An 18644-nucleotide genomic window follows, 5' to 3' on the forward strand; every position below is an offset into this window, starting at 1 on the left:
AAAATGGGAAAGGTTGGTTCTTAGGGTCAGCCAATTGTTTTAGCGTAGCTAGCTAGTCAGAGGGCCTCCAGGGATAACACTTCTGTATCTGTCTTACCCTACTTGATGTGATTGGTTCTCTGGTGGTGGGGGTGACTAGATGACCGGTTGGGGGTGACATGACATGCTGGTCTACAGCTCCTTCCCAAAAGGATTACTGTCAGCCTACTCCCAAAAGTTAATGTCCCCACTATCCACCAACCACAATCCTGTGTCAGCTTCTTATGTCACTACATGTGATCTTGTCTGGAAAGGATTCAGTGTAATTCTCTTAGGTCGGGTTGCAGTACAGATCATACAAGTATTTCTCCAGTCTGGGTTTGTCTGACCACAGTCCATCTGTCTTGTCTGGGTCTCTGGTTATACAAAGGTATAACGGTAGCAGTAATGTGTCAGTCATAGTTGGACTTTTAAGCATCAAAACATTCATAATACACCTTACTTCTGTCCTGCTGCACACTCTCAGACGCCATTTATTCACTTGCTATTTTCCTCCTTTGTCTGTGCCTTTTTGAACAACCAAACATCCACTCACTGGCATTTTTGCCTTTTTCAATATTGGTTTTACATCTTTCACTGCTTCCTTTTTCCAATCTATACAGCGGTTTTTGGATCCCATTGGGGCACTGACTGCACACAGAATAAGTTGCCCATGGCTTCAACTTATCCGCTCAACAACACCGAGCAGGTTCCCTACCTACCACTCGGTGGCACCGAGCAGGTGCACTACCTACCACTTGGTGGACTTAAAGGATTTTACCGAGCAGGTTCACTACCTACCACTCGGTAAATCAGCTGGCTAGCACAGCTCCATGGACGGCAAGGTTACACCACCTAATGCCGTAGACTGACTGTAGCAGGTTACTCCGTACACTACATCAGCCGTGCAGTTGGCTACCTCCTCTGTTGATCCTCAATTTGCTATATCAATCACTCAACTTGAAGCAGGAGAATCTTTTTACCAATCTTTCAATCACTTTCAATTTCCAACTTACAATATTGTACTATTGTTTAAACACAAATCTCTCAGCGTGTACCAAACCAAGGACAATATTTGAGCGCAGCTCTATGCCCCCCTTCCTCTGGCCCACAGCACCGAGGGGAGAAATCTCAAGCAAGTCGCGCAGGGGTCTGCCTCCCTCCTTCCATCTGGTATTTTGCACAGATAAGAGCTTGGTGTCTTCTACACAGAAACGGAGTGCAGCAGTTTTCAGACTTAATCTCTACAAAACATTCAAACATTCATCCTCTCGGAATTAAAAACAGTTTCTCTATACAGGCAAATCACTGCATAACTTGAATAAGCTGATTCTGACCGCGTCCGGCCAAAACACACATAGACACACATAGAAACCTATCCAGTGTCAAACCATATATAACACAGGTTTCACTGAATCTCACATGTAAATTAAATGTACATTAAAAATATCCACAACTCATTCATACATGCTCATTCAGGGATTGTTTCTTACTTCTTTCTCCTTTCACTTTTCAGTTGATTTTTACAAGAAGAAAATCCCTTATCTCAATCACTCCACCTAATTCAGCTCAAACTGAGTTGAATAATGTCTTCTGTCTTAGGTGTTAGGACCACACCTAACGGAACCCCTCATCAATCAGGGATTTATCTATTTATCCTCATTTACTCACCTCTCATCTCATTCAGAGGTTTCTCATAGACATACATACAAGGTTCACACAGCCTGCCTATTTTGCACTTTGGAATTAACACAACTCTATATAAATAAAACTGCAGCAGTGTCCGCTGACACTCTGAAAACACTTTAAGGCCAAACAACAAAACCCACGGCCTTATACAAAATACAGCTTCATATAATGTACTGCCAATCCAAAATGACCAAAATAACAACACTGCACAGATTCTATCCCAGCTCTGTATTACACACTTGCACACTAAACAAATACACAACCAATTAGGATATTAACAAATAATACAGATAACAATTATCATCTTATAACTCTATTATTCAACTCTCATACGGACATAAACAGACACACAAAACTCACTAGTGATGTGGATTCTTTGAACCGTGTTGTTCACAGCCTTTTACCCAGAGGTATGGAGAAATCCGGAAGAGAGATTGCAGGTGCAAACAGATTGTAAGAATAACATTTCTCACCTTGCCGCAGCTGTGTTATTTGCATGTCCAATCTCTCAGGAAGCTCCCACATACGGATTCCGAATAAGGCGGCTGGTTACACGGCCCCACGTTGGGCGCCAAACTGTCGTAGCTGTTTTCATTCTGACCCAAATGTCAGCTGACAGATCACCAGTGAGGCCTAGTTGTGGAATTACGCCCGTTATTTTACAAGCGCGCTTGGAGACAAAGGACACCTCACACATATCCTGTGAGCAAGTCACTTTTATCTGATATATTAAAAACCAAGGCAATGCTTTATACCATTTACACAAAATGCATTTCAATGTAACTCATGTAGCCCCCACTATCACCCAGGGTCATATTCTATTTACCATAGCTCAGAACATGTTGTGACTGACTATTGAGAACATACATGATAAGAAGTGTAGTCTCCTTGAAGAGGAGACCATCAGACTACTGCGTCAACAGATTCTAGTAATTCTAACACTTAAAGGCAAGAGGCACTTAAAGGCAACTTATTAACCCTTCTATATCAATTTCCCCCTTTTGTAAATGGTATAACCTTTGCTACGGGGTCCGCTGATGTCCACAAAGGAGCTACTGTCTCATGGGTCTAGTACCCACAAGGGGGCTTTCTACCTGCTTCGCCCATCCACCCTCAGTGTGGACACTCACCTTCCCCATCAGCAGTGGCCATACGGGGCCTATGATACTCTACAGAAGGTTCAGCCTTAGGTAATACATATATTAGCGCTTTTACGGCTACATAAAACAATAAGCAAAGCAACAAGATTTGCATACAAGTCTGAAAAATACCAAAAATAATCCATCCTGCTAGGCCGCTAAGCCAATCGGCTGGATTTAAAAAGGAGTCTCTATATTGTATTAGTCTCATTAAGAGCCTTAAGGAACCAAGAAAATCTGAGTCCAAGTCTCATTGTGTATGCAGTGTGGTGTTAATACCCTCCTTGGCTCCTGGGGTATGGCAAAGTACAGCATAGTCCTTGCAGATACTGGGCTGTATGTACAGATCCAACAGTCCAGCAGTTTTTGTCCTTGTCGACATTTAAAAGCATATTCAGTGTCTCTGTAAGGTGCAAACATCCTACCACTGCCAGCAAGGTGATTAGAACAACAGTCTTTCTGCTAGTGAAAAGATCTTTTTGCAGTGACTGGCATGGATCCAGGTGGGCATTCCCTCAATTGAATGTGGTCAACTGGACTTTACAACGGGCCGTCAAACCGTGGATATAGGCTCCTTCTCACGTGTCTGTGTATGACCACCCAATCACCTGGATTCAGCAGATGTGCGTCCGCACTGGCATTAAGATCTGGAATGGATGAAAACACATGTTTATGCACCACATTAAGTCTTTTCTGCAAGGCCTGGACATGGGCTGTCATAGCACCGTGTTGCATTTGTAGCACCTGTGGGAAGTACAGACCAGTCTCTGGCAAACTACTAAACAGGACTTCAAAAGGGGACAAGCCTGTCTTTCTATTTGGAGTGTGTCTGACTGACAAGAGTGCAAGAGACAAGCACTCTACCCCGCTCTTTCCTGTGTCTGCCATGACCTCTGAATTTTCAGTTTAAGTGTCCCATTTAGTCTCTCCACTTTCCCACTACTTTGTTGTCTATATGGTGCATGATATGCTTGCTGTACTCCCAGGGCCTGCATGACTTCCCTCAATATTTCTCCCGTGAAGTGTGTGTCCCTATCGCTCTCTATGGTCTCTGGGCACCATACCTGCAGATCAGTTCTTTCATTAGTTTGTCTGCAGTCGCTTTAGCATTTGCACATTTTACCAGATAGGCTTCCAGCCAACCAGAGAAGAGATCTACACATACTAGGACATTTTTCACACACTCCTACCTTGGGTAGCTGTATGTAGCCAGTCTGCAGTCTCTGAAACGGGTAGAGAGGCCTGGGTGTCGCTTTCTTAGGGATTTTTACTGTTTTACCTGGGTTGTGCTGTGCACAGATGAGGCATGACCATACGAGCTTTGCTGCTGCGTAACTGAAACCAGGAGCGATCCGGAAGGCATCTACCATGGACACATGTGACATTTTGAGGTGTGAGTGGGGCCAGGTGTTGCTTGCGCCATTATTAGGAACAGGGACTTTGGTATATACAATTTATCCTTATTCTCCCAAAACTCTTTTTGAGTTCAGCTCAGCTCCCATTCTTCCCCGTGTTCCTTCTCTGTTTGGGCAGCTGGAGGGATTTCAGGACATCTAGGCTCAGTGTGGCTGGAATACGCTGACTCTCCGCCACCGTCCACTGCTCCCTAGGCCGCCTTGCTGCTATTTTAGCAGCCTCGTCCGCCCTTCTGTTGCCCTCTACCTCGACAGAGTCACCGTCCGTGTGTGCTTTTACCTTGACGATGCCAACCTGGACTGGTAACGTCAATGCCTCCACTAATTGTTTCACCAGCTCTGCATTTTTAATGGGCTTACCGGCTGATGTAAGAAACGTTCTGCTTCTCCACACAGGGTGATAATCATGGGATATTCCCCATGCATAATTCGAATCTGTGTAAATATTAGCGACTTTACCTGCAGCAGCTCTACACGCCTCAGTGAGTGCCTTCAACTCTGCCTCCTGCACCGACATGTGAGGAGGGAGTGGTTCAACTCGGATTACCTCATGTGAGGATACTACTGCATGTCCAGTGTAGAATCGCCCATCCTGGTGGTATCTGGAGCTATCTACAAAAATAAAACTTCAAAATATGCATTAGGAACAGGTTTTTCATGAACATATGTAAAACATACTGTCTCCTGACTCATCAGTTCCTATGCAGTCATGTTTGTGCGTCAACGTACCAGAGTACTTTTTTTTTTTTCTTCTAATGCTGTCACCAATTCCCCCTTTTCTGAATCCACAGGCAGATGAGTGGCTGGATTCAGAACATTATGTCTTTTGAGGGTGACGTATTCAGGAATTAGTATTAGAGCACGTTCGAGTCTGATCTGTCTATTCATAGACAGGTGTTTTGGTTGTACTTGTACGAGTATGGCATTAATGTCATGTGGGGAACAAATTGTCAAATGAAAAAGTCAGTGTGAGCTCACATGCCTAGCAGTAATACAGCAGCTCTTACAACACGGACACACGTAGGAGACCCTCTAATCACTGGGTCTAATCGTGCTGAGTAGTCAGCTATTGGTCTCTGTTCCTCTCCACGTTGCTGTGTCAGTACTGCGGTAGCATGTCCTCCCTGTTCTGTGCAAAATAAGAAAAATGGCTGATCATAGTTTGGAATGCCTAAGGTCGGGGCTGGCACAATGAGCAGCTTCAGAGAATCAATTGCTTCTTGAGGTGAGATTGTAGGGGTTTGATGACAACCTGTCATAGAGTGGTTGCATCATTTGTGAAGCAGACCTTATCCAAGGCCTTACAGTAGGTCACCAAACCTAGGAAAATACGTAAATGCTGGTGTGACCTGGGTAAAGGGAGATTTTGTATTGCCTGTTCCCTGTCTTTAGTCAGGTGTCTTGTACCTTCAGCAATACAATGTCCTAAAAATGTCACCTTTTGTTTGTAATACTGTAATTTGTCACGTGAGACCTTGCAACCCTTCTCTGCCAAAAAACACAGCAAGGGAACTGCAGTGTGGTCCGGGCAGCAGAGCAAGAGGTCATCCACGTACTGCAATAGTACAGTCTGTGGATGAGGTGGTTGTCACTGCTCAAGAATCCCTGCCATCGCTGTTGAATAGATGGTTGGGGAGTTCTTTCCCCCTTTTGGGAGGACCGTCCAACAGTATTGTTTACCTTCACGAGTAAAAGAGAAAAGATGCCGTCAGTCAGGGTGCAGGGGTACAGAGAAGAATGTATGTTGCCAAATTAATGACTGTGAAACATTTTGTGACCGTATGGTGTGTGTATTAGGGACAATTCAGATCACACTCACTGTAACCTCATTAATGGCCTGTAAGTCCTGAACTATTCTGTGTCAGGGGAACCCTTGGGTCCTTTTTCTTCTTAACCCCTTCCCGACCCATGATGCCACGTAGGCGTCATGAAAACCCGTGCCAATCCGACCCATGACGCCTATGTGGCGTCATGGAATGATCGCGTCGCTGCAGATCGGGTGAAAGGGTTAACTCCTATTTTACCCGATCTGCAGAGACAGGGGGAGTGGTACTTCAGCCCAGGGGGGGTGGCTTCACTCCCCCGTGGCTACGATCGCTCTGATTGGCTGTTGAAAGTGAAACTGCCAATCAGAGCGATTTGTAATATTTCACCTAAAAAACTGGTGAAATATTACAATCCAGCCATGGCCGATGCTGCAATATCATCGGCCATGGCTGGAAAACCTGAAGTGACCCCCCCCCCCACCCCACCGATCGCCCCCCCAGTCCTCCGTTATGGGGTCCGCTCCCCCGTCCTCCTGCCCGCTCCCCCCCTGCTCCTATGTCACCCCCCGGTGCTCCGACGCCCCCCCCCCCCCCGTGCCCCGATCTCCCCCCCCCCCCTTATACTTACCGAGGCTCCCGGTGTCGGTCCGTCTCCTCGCTGGGCGCTGCCATCTTCCAAAATGGCGGGCGCATGCTCAGTGCGCCCGCCGAATCTGCCGGCCGGCAGATTCATTACAAGTGCATTTTGATCGCTGTGGTAGGTTCTATCACAGCGATCAAAATAAAAAAATTAATAAATAAACCCCCCCCTTTATCACCCCCATAGGTAGGGACAATAATAAAATAAAGAAAATAATTTTTTTTTCTTTTTCCACTAGGGTTAGGGTTAGAACTAGGGTTAGGGTTACGGGTAGGGTTAGGGTTAGGGTTACAGGTAGGGTTAGGGTTATGGCATGTGCGGATTTGGCTGCGGATCCGCAGCGGATTGGCCGCGGATCCGCAGCGGATCGGCCGCGGATCCGCAGCGGATCGGCCGCGGATCCGCAGCAGATCGGCCGCTGCGAATTCGTAGCAGTTTTCCATCAGGTTTACAGTACCGTGTACACCTATGGAAAACCAAATCCGCTGTGCCCATGGTGCGGAAAATTCCGTGCAGAAACGCTGCGTTGTATTTTCCGCAGCATGTCAATTCTTTGTGCGGATTCCGCAGCGTTTTACACCTGTTCCTCAATAGGAATCCGCAGGTGAAATCCGCACAAAAAAACACTGGAAATCTGCTGTAAATCCGCAGGTAAAACGCAGTGCCTTTTACCTGCAGATTTTTCAAAAATGGTGCGGAAAAATCTCACACGAATCCGCAACGTGGGCACATACCCTTAGGGTTAGGGTTGGAATTAGAGTTAGGGTTGGAAATAGGGTTCAGATTAGGCTTGTGGTTAGGGTTACGGATAGGGTTAGGGGTGTGTTGGGATTACAGTTGTGGTTAGGGTTGGGATTAGGGTTAGGGTTGGGATTAGGGTTAGGATTAGGGTTAGGGTTGGAATTAGGGTTACGGGTGTGTTGGGGTTAGGGTTGTGGTTAGGGGTGTGTTGGGGTTAGGGTTGGGATTAGGGTTATGGCTACAGTTGGGATTAGGATTAGGGGTGTGTTGGGGTTAGTGTTGAAGTTAGAATTGAGGGGTTTCCACTGTTTAGGCACATCAGGGGTCTCCAAACGCAACATGGCGCCACCATTGATTCCAGCCAATCTTGCATTCAAAAAGTCAAATGTGCTCCCTCCCTTCCAAGCCCCGACGTGCGCCCAAACAGTGGTTTACCCCCACATATGGGGTATCACTGTACTCACAACAAACTGGGCAACAAACATTGGGGCCCAATTTCTCCTGTTACCCTTGTGAAAATAAAAAATTGCTTGCTAAAACATCTTTTTTGAGGAAAGAAAAATGATTTTTTATTTTCACGGCTCTGCGTTGTAAACTTCTGTGAAGCACTTGGGGGTTGAACGTGCTCATCACACATCTAAATAAGTTCCTTGGGGGGTCTAGTTTCCAAAATGGGGTCACTTGTGGGGTGTTTCTACTGTTTAGGCACATCAGGGGCTCTGCAAATGCAACGTGATGCCCGCAGACCATTCCATCAAAGTCTGCATTCCAAAACGTCACTACTTCCCTTGCGAGCCCCGGCATGTGCCCAAACAGTGGTTTACCCCCACATATGGGGTATCAGCGTACTCAGGAGAAACTGGACAACAACTTTTGGGGTCCAATTTCTCCTGTTACCCTTGCAAAAATAAAAAATTCTGGGCTAAAAAAATATTTTTGAGGAAAGGAAACACATTTATTATTTTCACGGCTCTGCGTTATAAACTTCTGTGAAGCACTTGGGGGTTCAAAGTGCTCACCACACATCTAGATAAGTTCCCTTGGGGGTCTAGTTTACATAACGGAGTCACTTGTGGGGAGTTCCTGCTGTTTAGGCACATCAGGGGCTCTGCAAACGCAACCTGACGCCCGCAGAGCATTCCATCAAAGTCTGCATTTCAAAACGTCACTACTTCCCTTCCGAACCCCGACGTGTGCCAAAACAGTGGTTTACCCCCACATATGGGGTATCAGCGTACTCAGGAGAAACTGGACAACAACTTTTGGGGTCCAATTTCTCCTGTTACCCTTGGGAAAATAAAAAATTGTGGGCTAAAAAATCATTTTTGAGAAAAGAAAAATTATTTTTTATTTTCACGGCTCTGCGTTATAAACTTCTGCGAAGCACTTGGGGGTTCAAAGTGCTCACCACACATCTAGATTAGTTCCTTGGGAGGTCTAGTTTCCAAAATGGGGTCACTTGTGCGGGAGCTCCAATGTTTAGGCACACAGGGGCTCTCCAAACGTGACATGGTGTCCGCTAATGATTGGAGCTAATTTTCCATTCAAAAAGCCAAATGGCATGCCTTCCCTTCCGAGCCCTGCGGTGCGCCCAAACAGTGGTTTACCCCCACATATGGGGTATCATCGTACTCAGGACAAACTGGACAACAACATTTGGGGTCCAATTTCTCCTATTACCCTTGGGAAAATAAAAAATTCTGGGCTAAAAATCATTTTTGAGGAAAGAAAAATTCTTTTTTATTTTCACGGCTCTGCGTTATAAACTTCTGTGAAGCACCTGGGGGTTATAAGTGCTCACTATGCATCTAGATAAGTTCCTTGGGGGGTCTAGTTTCCAAAATGGGGTCACTTGTAGGGGAGCTCCAATGTTTAGGCACACAGGGGCTCTCCAAACGTGACATGGTGTCTGCTAGCGATGGAGATAATTTTTCATTCAAAAAGTCAAATGGCGCTCCTTCCCTTCCGAGCCTTACCATGTGCCCAAACAGTGGTTTACCCCCACATGTGAGGTATTGGTGTACTCAGGAGAAATTGTCCAACAAATTTTAGGATCCATTTTATCCTGTTGCCCATGTGAAAATGAAAAAATTGAGGTAAAATCATTTTTTTGTGAAAAAAAAGTACTGTTTCATTTTTACGGATCAATTTGTGAAGCACCTGGGGGTTTAAAGTGCTCACTATGCTTCTAGATAAGTTCCTTGGGGGGTCTAGTTTCCAAAATGGGGTCACTTGTGGGGGAGCTCCAATGTTTAGGCACACGGGGGCTCTCCAAACGCGACATGGTGTCCGCTAAAGATTGGAGCCAATTTTTCATTGAAAAAGTCAAATGGCGCTCCTTCCCTTCCGAGCCCTGCCGTGCGCCCAAACAGTGGTTTACCCCCACATATGAGGTATCAGCGTACTCAGGATAAATTGGACAACAAAGTTCGTGGTCCAGTTTCTCCTTTTACCCTTGGGAAAATAAAAAAAATTTCGCTAAAAGATCATTTTTGTGACTAAAAAGTTAAATGTTCATTTTTTACTTCCATGTTGCTTCTGCTGCTGTGAAACACCCGAAGGGTTAATAAACTTCTTGAATGTGGTTTTGAGCACCTTGAGGGGTGTAGGTTTTAGAATGGTGTCACTTTTGGGTATTTTCAGCCATATAGAACCCTCAAACTGACTTCAAATGTGAGGTGGTCCCTAAAAAAAATGGTTTTGTAAATTTTGTTGTAAAAATGAGAAATCACTGGTCAAATTTTAACCCTTATAACTTCCTAGCAAAAAAAAAATTTGTTTCCAAAATTGTGCTGATGTAAAGTAGACATGTGGGAAATGTTATTTATTAACTATTTTGTGTCACATAACTCTCTGGTTTAACAGAATAAAAATTCAAAATGTGAAAATTGCAAAATTTTCAAAATTTTTGCCAAATTTCCGTTTTTTTCACAAATAAACTCAGAAATTATCGACCTAAATTTACCACTAACATGAAGCCCAATATGTCACGAAAAAACAATCTCAGAATCGCTAGGATCCGTTGAAGCGTTCCTGAGTTATTACCTCATAAAGGGACACTGGTCAGAATTGAAAAAAACGGCAAGGTCATTAAGGCCAAAATAGGCTGGGTCATGAAGGGGTTAATGGGATACAAAGGGGTGTTGCAGGGAGAAGATCTTTGCACCAGAACCCCTGCCCTAACATACTCTTTAATATCCCTGCTCAGGGCCATTGATTTGACTAGACTTAAGGGGTATTGCTTTAACCAAAGAGGAGTGGTTCCTTCTTTTAATTTATCATGACAGGGGGAATGGGCAGCCGACCCACATCAGATTTCCCCTTGCCCAAACGGTGTCTGGCACCTGACTCTTTTCCCTGTCCCCAGACATTCTGGTGTCAGGTGTTACTTTCACTACTCTTGCCATATACACCAGTTCTGCAATATTAGGCTACGTTCACATTTGCGTTGTGCGCCGCAGCGTCGGCGACGCAACGCACAACGCAAACAAAACCGCAACAAAACGCACGCTAAAACGCTGCGTTTTGCGACGCATGCGACCTTTTTGGCCGAAAGTTGGACGCAAAAAAAATGCAACTTGTTGCGTTCTCTGCGCCCAACGCTTGCGGCCATGCGTCGCAAAACGCAGCACAACGCATGTCCATGCGCCCCCATGTTAAATATAGGGGTGTATGACGCATGCGGCGACGCTGCGGCGCCCGACGCTGCAGCGCCGAACGCTAATGTGAACGTAGACTTACACAAGTGTTTATATAAGTCACACATTAATGTCCAAATATTGTTTATACCCGTATTTGATTGGGTAGAGTATCCCTTAAGAAAACTAAATTTGATTCACAGAATATGTTACCAACAGAAAATTCTATATATGACAATATATAATTACAAAAGATACTCAGTCATAAAATGGGGGAGCACAATGCCATAGGCCACAGCAAAGTACAAGCTTATTCTAAGGAAGTAAAGAAAAAAACCTAGCACTCAACTTGATGCGTATGTGAAATTTTATTTGTAGTACCCAACAAACGTTTCGGTCCCTCATACGGACCTTCATCAGTTACGTACTTAACTGTGGCTTGGGCATAGAGAGACAGAAATGTCTCTGGGCACATATACATACAGCGCCAGAGCGCTGGGTTGGTGTAAATACTGATAGAGACCTGGCGTATTGTGCGGTTGTCAGACGCGGTGTCCACCACGCGGTATGTATGTATATGTGCCCAGAGACATCTCTGTCTCTCTATGCCCAAGCCACAGTTAAGTACGTAACTGATGAAGGTCCGTATGAGGGACCGAAACGTTTGTTGGGTACTACAAATAAAATTTCACATACGCATCAAGTTGAGTGCTAGGTTTTTTTCTTTATTGTATTAAGGTGTGGGAGCCTACCTTAGCACCATACATACAGTAGTGCACACGGTTTTTTCTTACAACCGTTATTCTAAGGAAGTAGCAGCCCTATGTAAATTCATAACTAACAGTTCCAAATATAAAAAGAAGGGATTTGAAAAATACCAAATATCAATACCAGTTGCTTGCGATAAGGTATAAGAAGTGGAAAGGACAAATAAACAGTGACTATGGTTTGAGCCAATATAATGAATGGCTAAAAAACTATATATCATATGAAGACAACCTAGAAATACACGGTAACTATACCATCTTGTGTAAGGAAACTACTAAACTGGCAAATGAATGGAATTAAGTGTAACTATAATTGGGCATGATTTACCTGTGGTATAATGTGCACGTGGAAGACCCTGGCATCCCTCTGCCCCAAGTGTTTATATGAAAGGACTTGTGACTGTAATACCTCAGGAGAGTACTGTATGTATGTATGTATGTATGTATGTATGTATGTATGTATGTGTATATATATATATATATATATATATATATATATATATGTGTGTGTGTGTGTGTATGTGTGTGTATATATATATATATATATATATATATATATATATATATATATATATAGTGGCTATTGGGCACTCTACAGCAAGGGCAATATAACTACCATTTATCACCGCTGCCGGCCGCTGCAAAGACACCCTATTGCACAGGACAAAGTATGCTGCCATCAGCTCTGATTAACGGAGCCAACCCAAATCAGTAGCGTAATTCACCTCAGAGGACTCAGTTTGTTATAGAGCAAAGAGAGACAAGCTAGTAATTTGATATTTTACTCCAAAAAAGGTAGGCAGTGTTTATAAAGTATAAAAGGATATTATAAAAAGACAAGTCATGTGTACATTACAATTACAAATACAAGAAGGATTAAAATTGAAAAACACTTACATAGCATTCAGATCATTTCATATCATCATGGCTGTCCGTAGGCTGAGGAGAAGGAGGGGCCACATCTAGATGCATGCCACACATCTGTACAGCAACTAGCCTCCGGACAAAAGACTGAAGCCTCCTGCTTCACACATATTTCCTAGCCTAAGATCAAAGCACTCCCCCTGTGGTGACATCACTTAGGGGCTGAAACCTCCCCTTTTCTTAGACTTAAGAAAACTATTTTTATGCCTAGCTCGCTGTAGAAATCTCTCATCAGAAGCACTAGGTTCCCAAGGTGCACCACGTCTGGGCGATTCTATTAAGTATAGACATGAGGTAGCTGGGTGACCCAGTTCCGTAGTAATCCGTTTCTCAATTGTGCTGGTTCTGGAACCTAGAAAACCCACTGGCTGATAGTTCTACCAAAGCCCATGTCAAAAATGTATTTGTCCCATTTCTATCATTAATCTGTGCTATAATATTTACATTTGCAAGGACAAAGAAACCTGGGTGTTTTCATGTGCTTCCACTTGTACTTTCACTTTGAAGCCATAAAAATTCCTAGTTGGCAGCTAGAGGAAAGAAGGGGGGTCGAATCTGCAACGTGTGTCTGTGCCATGGTACCTTCTAGAACTAATCTCATATTATGACATTTTTACATTACCGTGACCGATGAGGTTTCATGCAATGAGGTGGATGGATTGGTTGTTGCCATGAAGATACCGGCATTGCCGCCTGAGATGAACCAGTAGATCCCCGGCAAGAGTGTTCTGAACACAATGACCATGAAGGTCTATAGAACCGTCCATATATGCCATCGGTGGCCGTAGTCACAGAACATTGGTTCATGGGCTAGATGATGTGCATAGAAATAATGCAAAATGAAACTGGTTGAAGCTTTGAACATGGATGTGAGTGTCGGCATAAGCATGCGGAGATGACAGCGTGACACAATAACCGCCAAAACTACCGGATACAAAGAGTAAGTAACGATGAGTAAATGGACAGGAGAATATAATGATTAAGTCCTTGAACTACACAAGTCAAACTACTGTCATGTATCCAGTTAACCTATGGAAATGGTGAAGAGAAGCTCTTCATTGAGCCCAGTTGGTGCCACAGACTGAAGCTCGAAGATCCACCTGGAGTCATTTTGTAGAAGGCGCTTTTGGTTGCTGCCCCCTCTGCCATTGTATGGAACCTTTTGCAGGCCAATAATCCCCCATGAACTGCAAGGAAATGAGTGGCTATGGGGGTGAGAGTTTTACCCTTCCTCTGGTCGGCCGCTGCTGGATAGATGGTGGATATATGTTCTTGAGTCTTCTTTCTCACTTCCTGAGACGTGTGTCCCACATATATTTTGTTACAGGGGCAGATAATGGCATATATCACATCCCTAGTCTTACAGTTGATATACAATTCTAATGGGTGACTTCTCTGATTCAGGGTATTCAAAAATGTGTCTCGAGTCGGAGTCATAAAGGGGCAGACATTGCATTCCCCACAAGGGAATGATCCCTTTAAAATGATGCCCCTGCTCAGCTTTACAGTGGGTCTAGAGAAGTGACTCTTCTAATCCCGTACATTCGGGGCTCTCCTGGCTGTAAGAAGAGGTTTAGCGCTGGTGACTGCAGCAGTCTGGGCATCCGCTCTCAAAATTGGCCAATATTTAGATAGTAGGCCCCTCACCTGGTGCCCACTGTTACTATAATCCGTGACCAATCTTAATTGGGTATCCACCTCACGTGCCCGTGGAGACAGAAGTGACGCCTGATCATGTTGTCGTGTGCGCTGGAAGGCGGTAGAGAGAACTCTCCGAGGATTGTGCGCTGCTATCGTGCGGCTCATTTATAGCCTGTGTGCTTTTCATTCCCTGGTCCTTCTGGTTTATTGTGTCCCGCACTATTCCACCCTCAGGGTTGTGGTTTATCTGGCATGTTCTTATACATGTCCCTTAAGTGGTATTTACGTTTGTTGTGTCTAAGTAAAGATTTCTACTTTTAGCCATTACTATGTGGATGTGCACACCAGTTTTTAGTTTGTCTTCTCTCCAGTTCACAGTGAATATTTATCTTCTTTAAAGGGTTAACCCTAACCTGTCAGCACTTTTTTGGGCTACCAGCTAAAAATACCATTTACTTTAGTGTCACCTATGCATTACACAACTACTTCTGAAACCCCCGACTCCCCATGTATCATCCATAAATACCCTTTTTCTTCCTCCTGCGCTGTATGGTAATCTGTCCTGTCTGGTCCGATGGGCGTGGCTTAGTTTCCGTCTCTCCACCCCTCCTCGGCTTGCTGTACGTATTCCATGCTGTGAATATCACAGATCGTGTAGTTTTCAAATGGCATCTCGTTATTGTGCAGTATGCTTTGCTCAACTGTGGGCAAAGCTGAAAAGCAGTATTGCGCATGCGCCATTGCTTTCTATGGCCGGTCTTCTCTCCAGCGAAAGGTTTTCGGCGTCAGGGAACACAGAAATGGCAGCAAAATACTTCCAGTACATAGAAAGCAATCACGTATGCCGGCACATGCGCAATACTGCTTTTTTGCTTTGCCGACAGTTGGGCTAAGCATGGATGCATAGATGCATTTCGTATGCGCACGAGTGAAAACTCTACGCAATCTCCAAAATTCACCACAAGGAATGCGTAGAGCAAGCGAAGAGGGGGCACGGAAACAAAGCCACGCCCATCGGACCGGACCGAACATATGAACATATAGCTCGGGAGGAATAAAAAAGCTATTTATGGATGATACATTGGGAGTCAGGGGGTATCAGAAGTAGTTGTGCAACACATAGGTGACACTAAATTAGGTGATATTTTTAGCTGGTAGCCCTAAAAAGTGCTGACAGGTTCCCTTTAATCGCAGCACACTGGCAGCTACTGGGTGATTACGTGTGCCTGCTATTTAGGAGAATGGATATTCCCTGCCCCCATAGTCGCTCCCACCTCTTGGCGCTGGATTCATTGCTTAGAAGTGGGAGGGCTTATGGGCGTGGGGAGCAGTGAAGATTAATTTTCTTTAAAACACCCCTACCACCTGTGACCTGCTCCTCCACCACTCACAGCCAATTTAAGGCACATCCAGACTATAAGACGCACTCCCCACACTTTCCTCTCAAATTCTGGAGGCAAAAAGTGCATCTTATAGTCTGAAAAATACGGTGCACGAACGTGTGTACACACACACACACACACACACACACACACACACACACACACACACACACACACACACACACACACACATATATACACACACATACACACACACATATATACACACACATACACATACACATACACACACACACACACACACACACACACACACACACACACACTGTATTTTATGTTTTTTACTTTTTGCCTAAAATACAAAATAGATGTGTCATCTTTAACTTTAGGCCTTTTAGAGATATTTCATCCTTTGGCTTGCTTAGCTGTTCACAATAACAGTTATTTTGACCAGGGGTGCACAAAGTTTTACAAGCCACTGTACACCCCTACACCTAAAGCAGGCTTCAGCTTCTACATGAGGTCACACATGAAGATGAGGAGATGGATTTCATGTCCGAGCAGCAGTGTAAGGGGGGGGACGTTCATGTCTGTTAGAGGCGACTTGAACGCTGCAGCACGGGCTCCTGCGAACCTTCACTGCACGGATATCTCTTGAGGAAGGCCATAAATAGGCCGAAACGTTGACCATGTTTGTCTGTATTCCTTTGGATTTGCTTTACCTCTCACCATATATCATAATAAAAATGTTGAGTGCCGAAGTTGACAATTTATTGAGATACATTTCTGTTAGAGGGTCACCTAGATACTTCTCCTATCATCTCAAGTAACAGTCCCTTGTCCGGCTGTTTCCTACAGATGGACTCCGTGTAAGAAATCTCCCGGAGAGATGTTCGGCTCCTCTGTATTCCCAGGACCGTCCGGAGAGTCACCAGGTAGATGAAGCTCAGAGATTTGGGGGCTTCTGGTGATGGGTCTGCTGTATTGTACTGAGCTGTTCTATATGTGACAACAGGGCGGAGATCTGACTGATAAAGTGGAGGATGAAGAGCAGATGATGGGCGATCAGCCATGTATGAGTGATGTGAAGGAGGAGAGTCCAGGAGATGATGCCACAGGTATGTAATAATGGGGTCACTGATGTCTTCTGGTGACGCTGCACCTTACAGATAATGATAGTTCACAGTAAATTACGTTCTAGTTCATTGTGAGAATCTTTCTCCAAGAAGGAGGTTGTGACAATGAGCAGAATTCTCACCAATATCGGCTATTAAAGGGAACCTGTCACCCCCAAAATGGCTGGTGAGGTAAGCTCACCGGCATCAGGGGCTTATCTCCAGCATTCTGTAATGCATTCTGTAATGCTGTAGATAAGCCCCCGATGTTACCTGAAAGAGGAGAAAAAGACGTTAGATTATACTCACCGGTGCGGTCCGGTCGGATGAGTGTTTCCGGTCCGCTCCGGCGCCTCCCATCTTCATTCCACGACGTCCTCTTCGGGTCTTTACACCGCGGCTCCGGCGCAGGCGTACTTTGTCTGCCCTGTTGAGGGTAGAGCAAAGTACTGCAGTGCGCAGGCGCCGGAAAGGTCAGAGAGGCCCGGCGCCTGCGCAGACAAAGTACGCCTGCGCCGGAGCCGCGGCGTAAAGACCCGAAGAGGACGTCATGGAATGAAGATGGGAGGCGCCGGAGCGGACCGGAGATACTTATCCGACCGGACCGCACCGGGACCGCCCCTGGGTGAGTATAATCTAACGTCTTTTTCTCCTCTTTCAGGTAACATCGGCGGCTTATCTACAGCATTACAGAATGCATTACAGAATGCTGGAGATAAGCCCCTGATGCCGGTGAGCTTACCTCACCAGCCATTTTGGGGGTGACAGGTTCCCTTTAAAGCACAAGTTGTGTCATCTAATTGGTGCGCGGCCTCCGATATCTTATGTCTATATGTGGGAGGAACGGTAATGACACCCTCAATCCTCGCTGGTGCTGCTTCTAAGCTACTAATTTTCTATGTATATACAGGCATGGCCGAAAGTGTTGGCACCCTTGAAACTGATCCACAAAATGAAGTATTTCTCCCAGCAAATAATTCTAGTTACATGTTTTCTTATACACATGTTTATTTTCTTTTGTGTGTTGTTCTAATACATACAAAAAACAGAGGGGAAAAAGGCAAATAGGACATCATTTCACACACAACCCCAAAAATGTTCTGGACAAAATTGTTGGCACCTTTCCAAAATTGTGGGTAAACAGCTTCTTCCAGCATGTGATGCTCGTTCACACTCACCTGTAGCAAGTAACAGGTGTGGGTAATATGAGAATCACACCTGAAACCAGATAAAAAGGGAAGAATTTGACTCAATCTTTGCATTAGGTGTCTGTGAGAGCCACAGTTAGCATGGAGAATAGAAAGAGGAGAAGAGAACTGTCTGAGGACTTAGGAACCATAACTGTTGTAAAATATTAACAATCTCAAGAATACCAGAGATCTTAATGTTCCTTTGTCCAAGGTGCGCAACATAGTTTACAACCCGTTGCACTGTAGCTAATCTCCCTGGATGTGGACGGCAGAGAGAAATGATGAAAGGTTGCGATGCAGGATGGATCGGACGGTGGATAAGCCCCAATCAAGATCTACAGAGCTTCAGTCTGTCCTGCAGGCTCAGGATGTGTCCATGTTGATGTGAGCTGTCCGTCCACATGTGAATTAAATGGAACGCTATGGCAGGGAGGACACACTGATCACAGACATAAAAAAGCTAGACTGCAGTTTGTCAAAATGTTCATGGGTAAGCCAAAATCCTTCTGGGAAGCGTCTTATGGACAGATGAGACCAAGATTGAGCTTTTTGGTAAAGTACATCATTCTACTGTTTACCAATTATTACAAAACACCAGTGATTGTCTTATCACCATCT

At 44.8% G+C, this 18644-nt stretch overlaps 2 protein-coding genes across 2 annotated transcripts in view; one reads left to right on the top strand and one right to left on the bottom strand.

Annotated features, from left to right (window-relative positions):
- LOC143808882 (uncharacterized) overlaps window positions 1-18644 on the bottom strand; it is a 459352-nt gene that overhangs the window by 203853 nt on the left and 236855 nt on the right. The window lies entirely within an intron of this gene.
- The window catches only part of LOC143808894 (uncharacterized), a 158073-nt gene that overhangs the window by 88478 nt on the left and 50951 nt on the right, over window positions 1-18644 (top strand). The window contains exons 4-5 of the mRNA XM_077292074.1: window positions 16580-16656; window positions 16737-16839. Of these exons, the coding sequence (XP_077148189.1) occupies window positions 16580-16656; window positions 16737-16839 (180 nt within the window). The remainder of the gene's footprint in view (window positions 1-16579; window positions 16657-16736; window positions 16840-18644) is intronic.

The sequence above is a fragment of the Ranitomeya variabilis genome, chromosome 2, assembly GCF_051348905.1.
Source record: "Ranitomeya variabilis isolate aRanVar5 chromosome 2, aRanVar5.hap1, whole genome shotgun sequence".
Lineage (NCBI taxonomy): Eukaryota > Metazoa > Chordata > Amphibia > Anura > Dendrobatidae > Ranitomeya > Ranitomeya variabilis.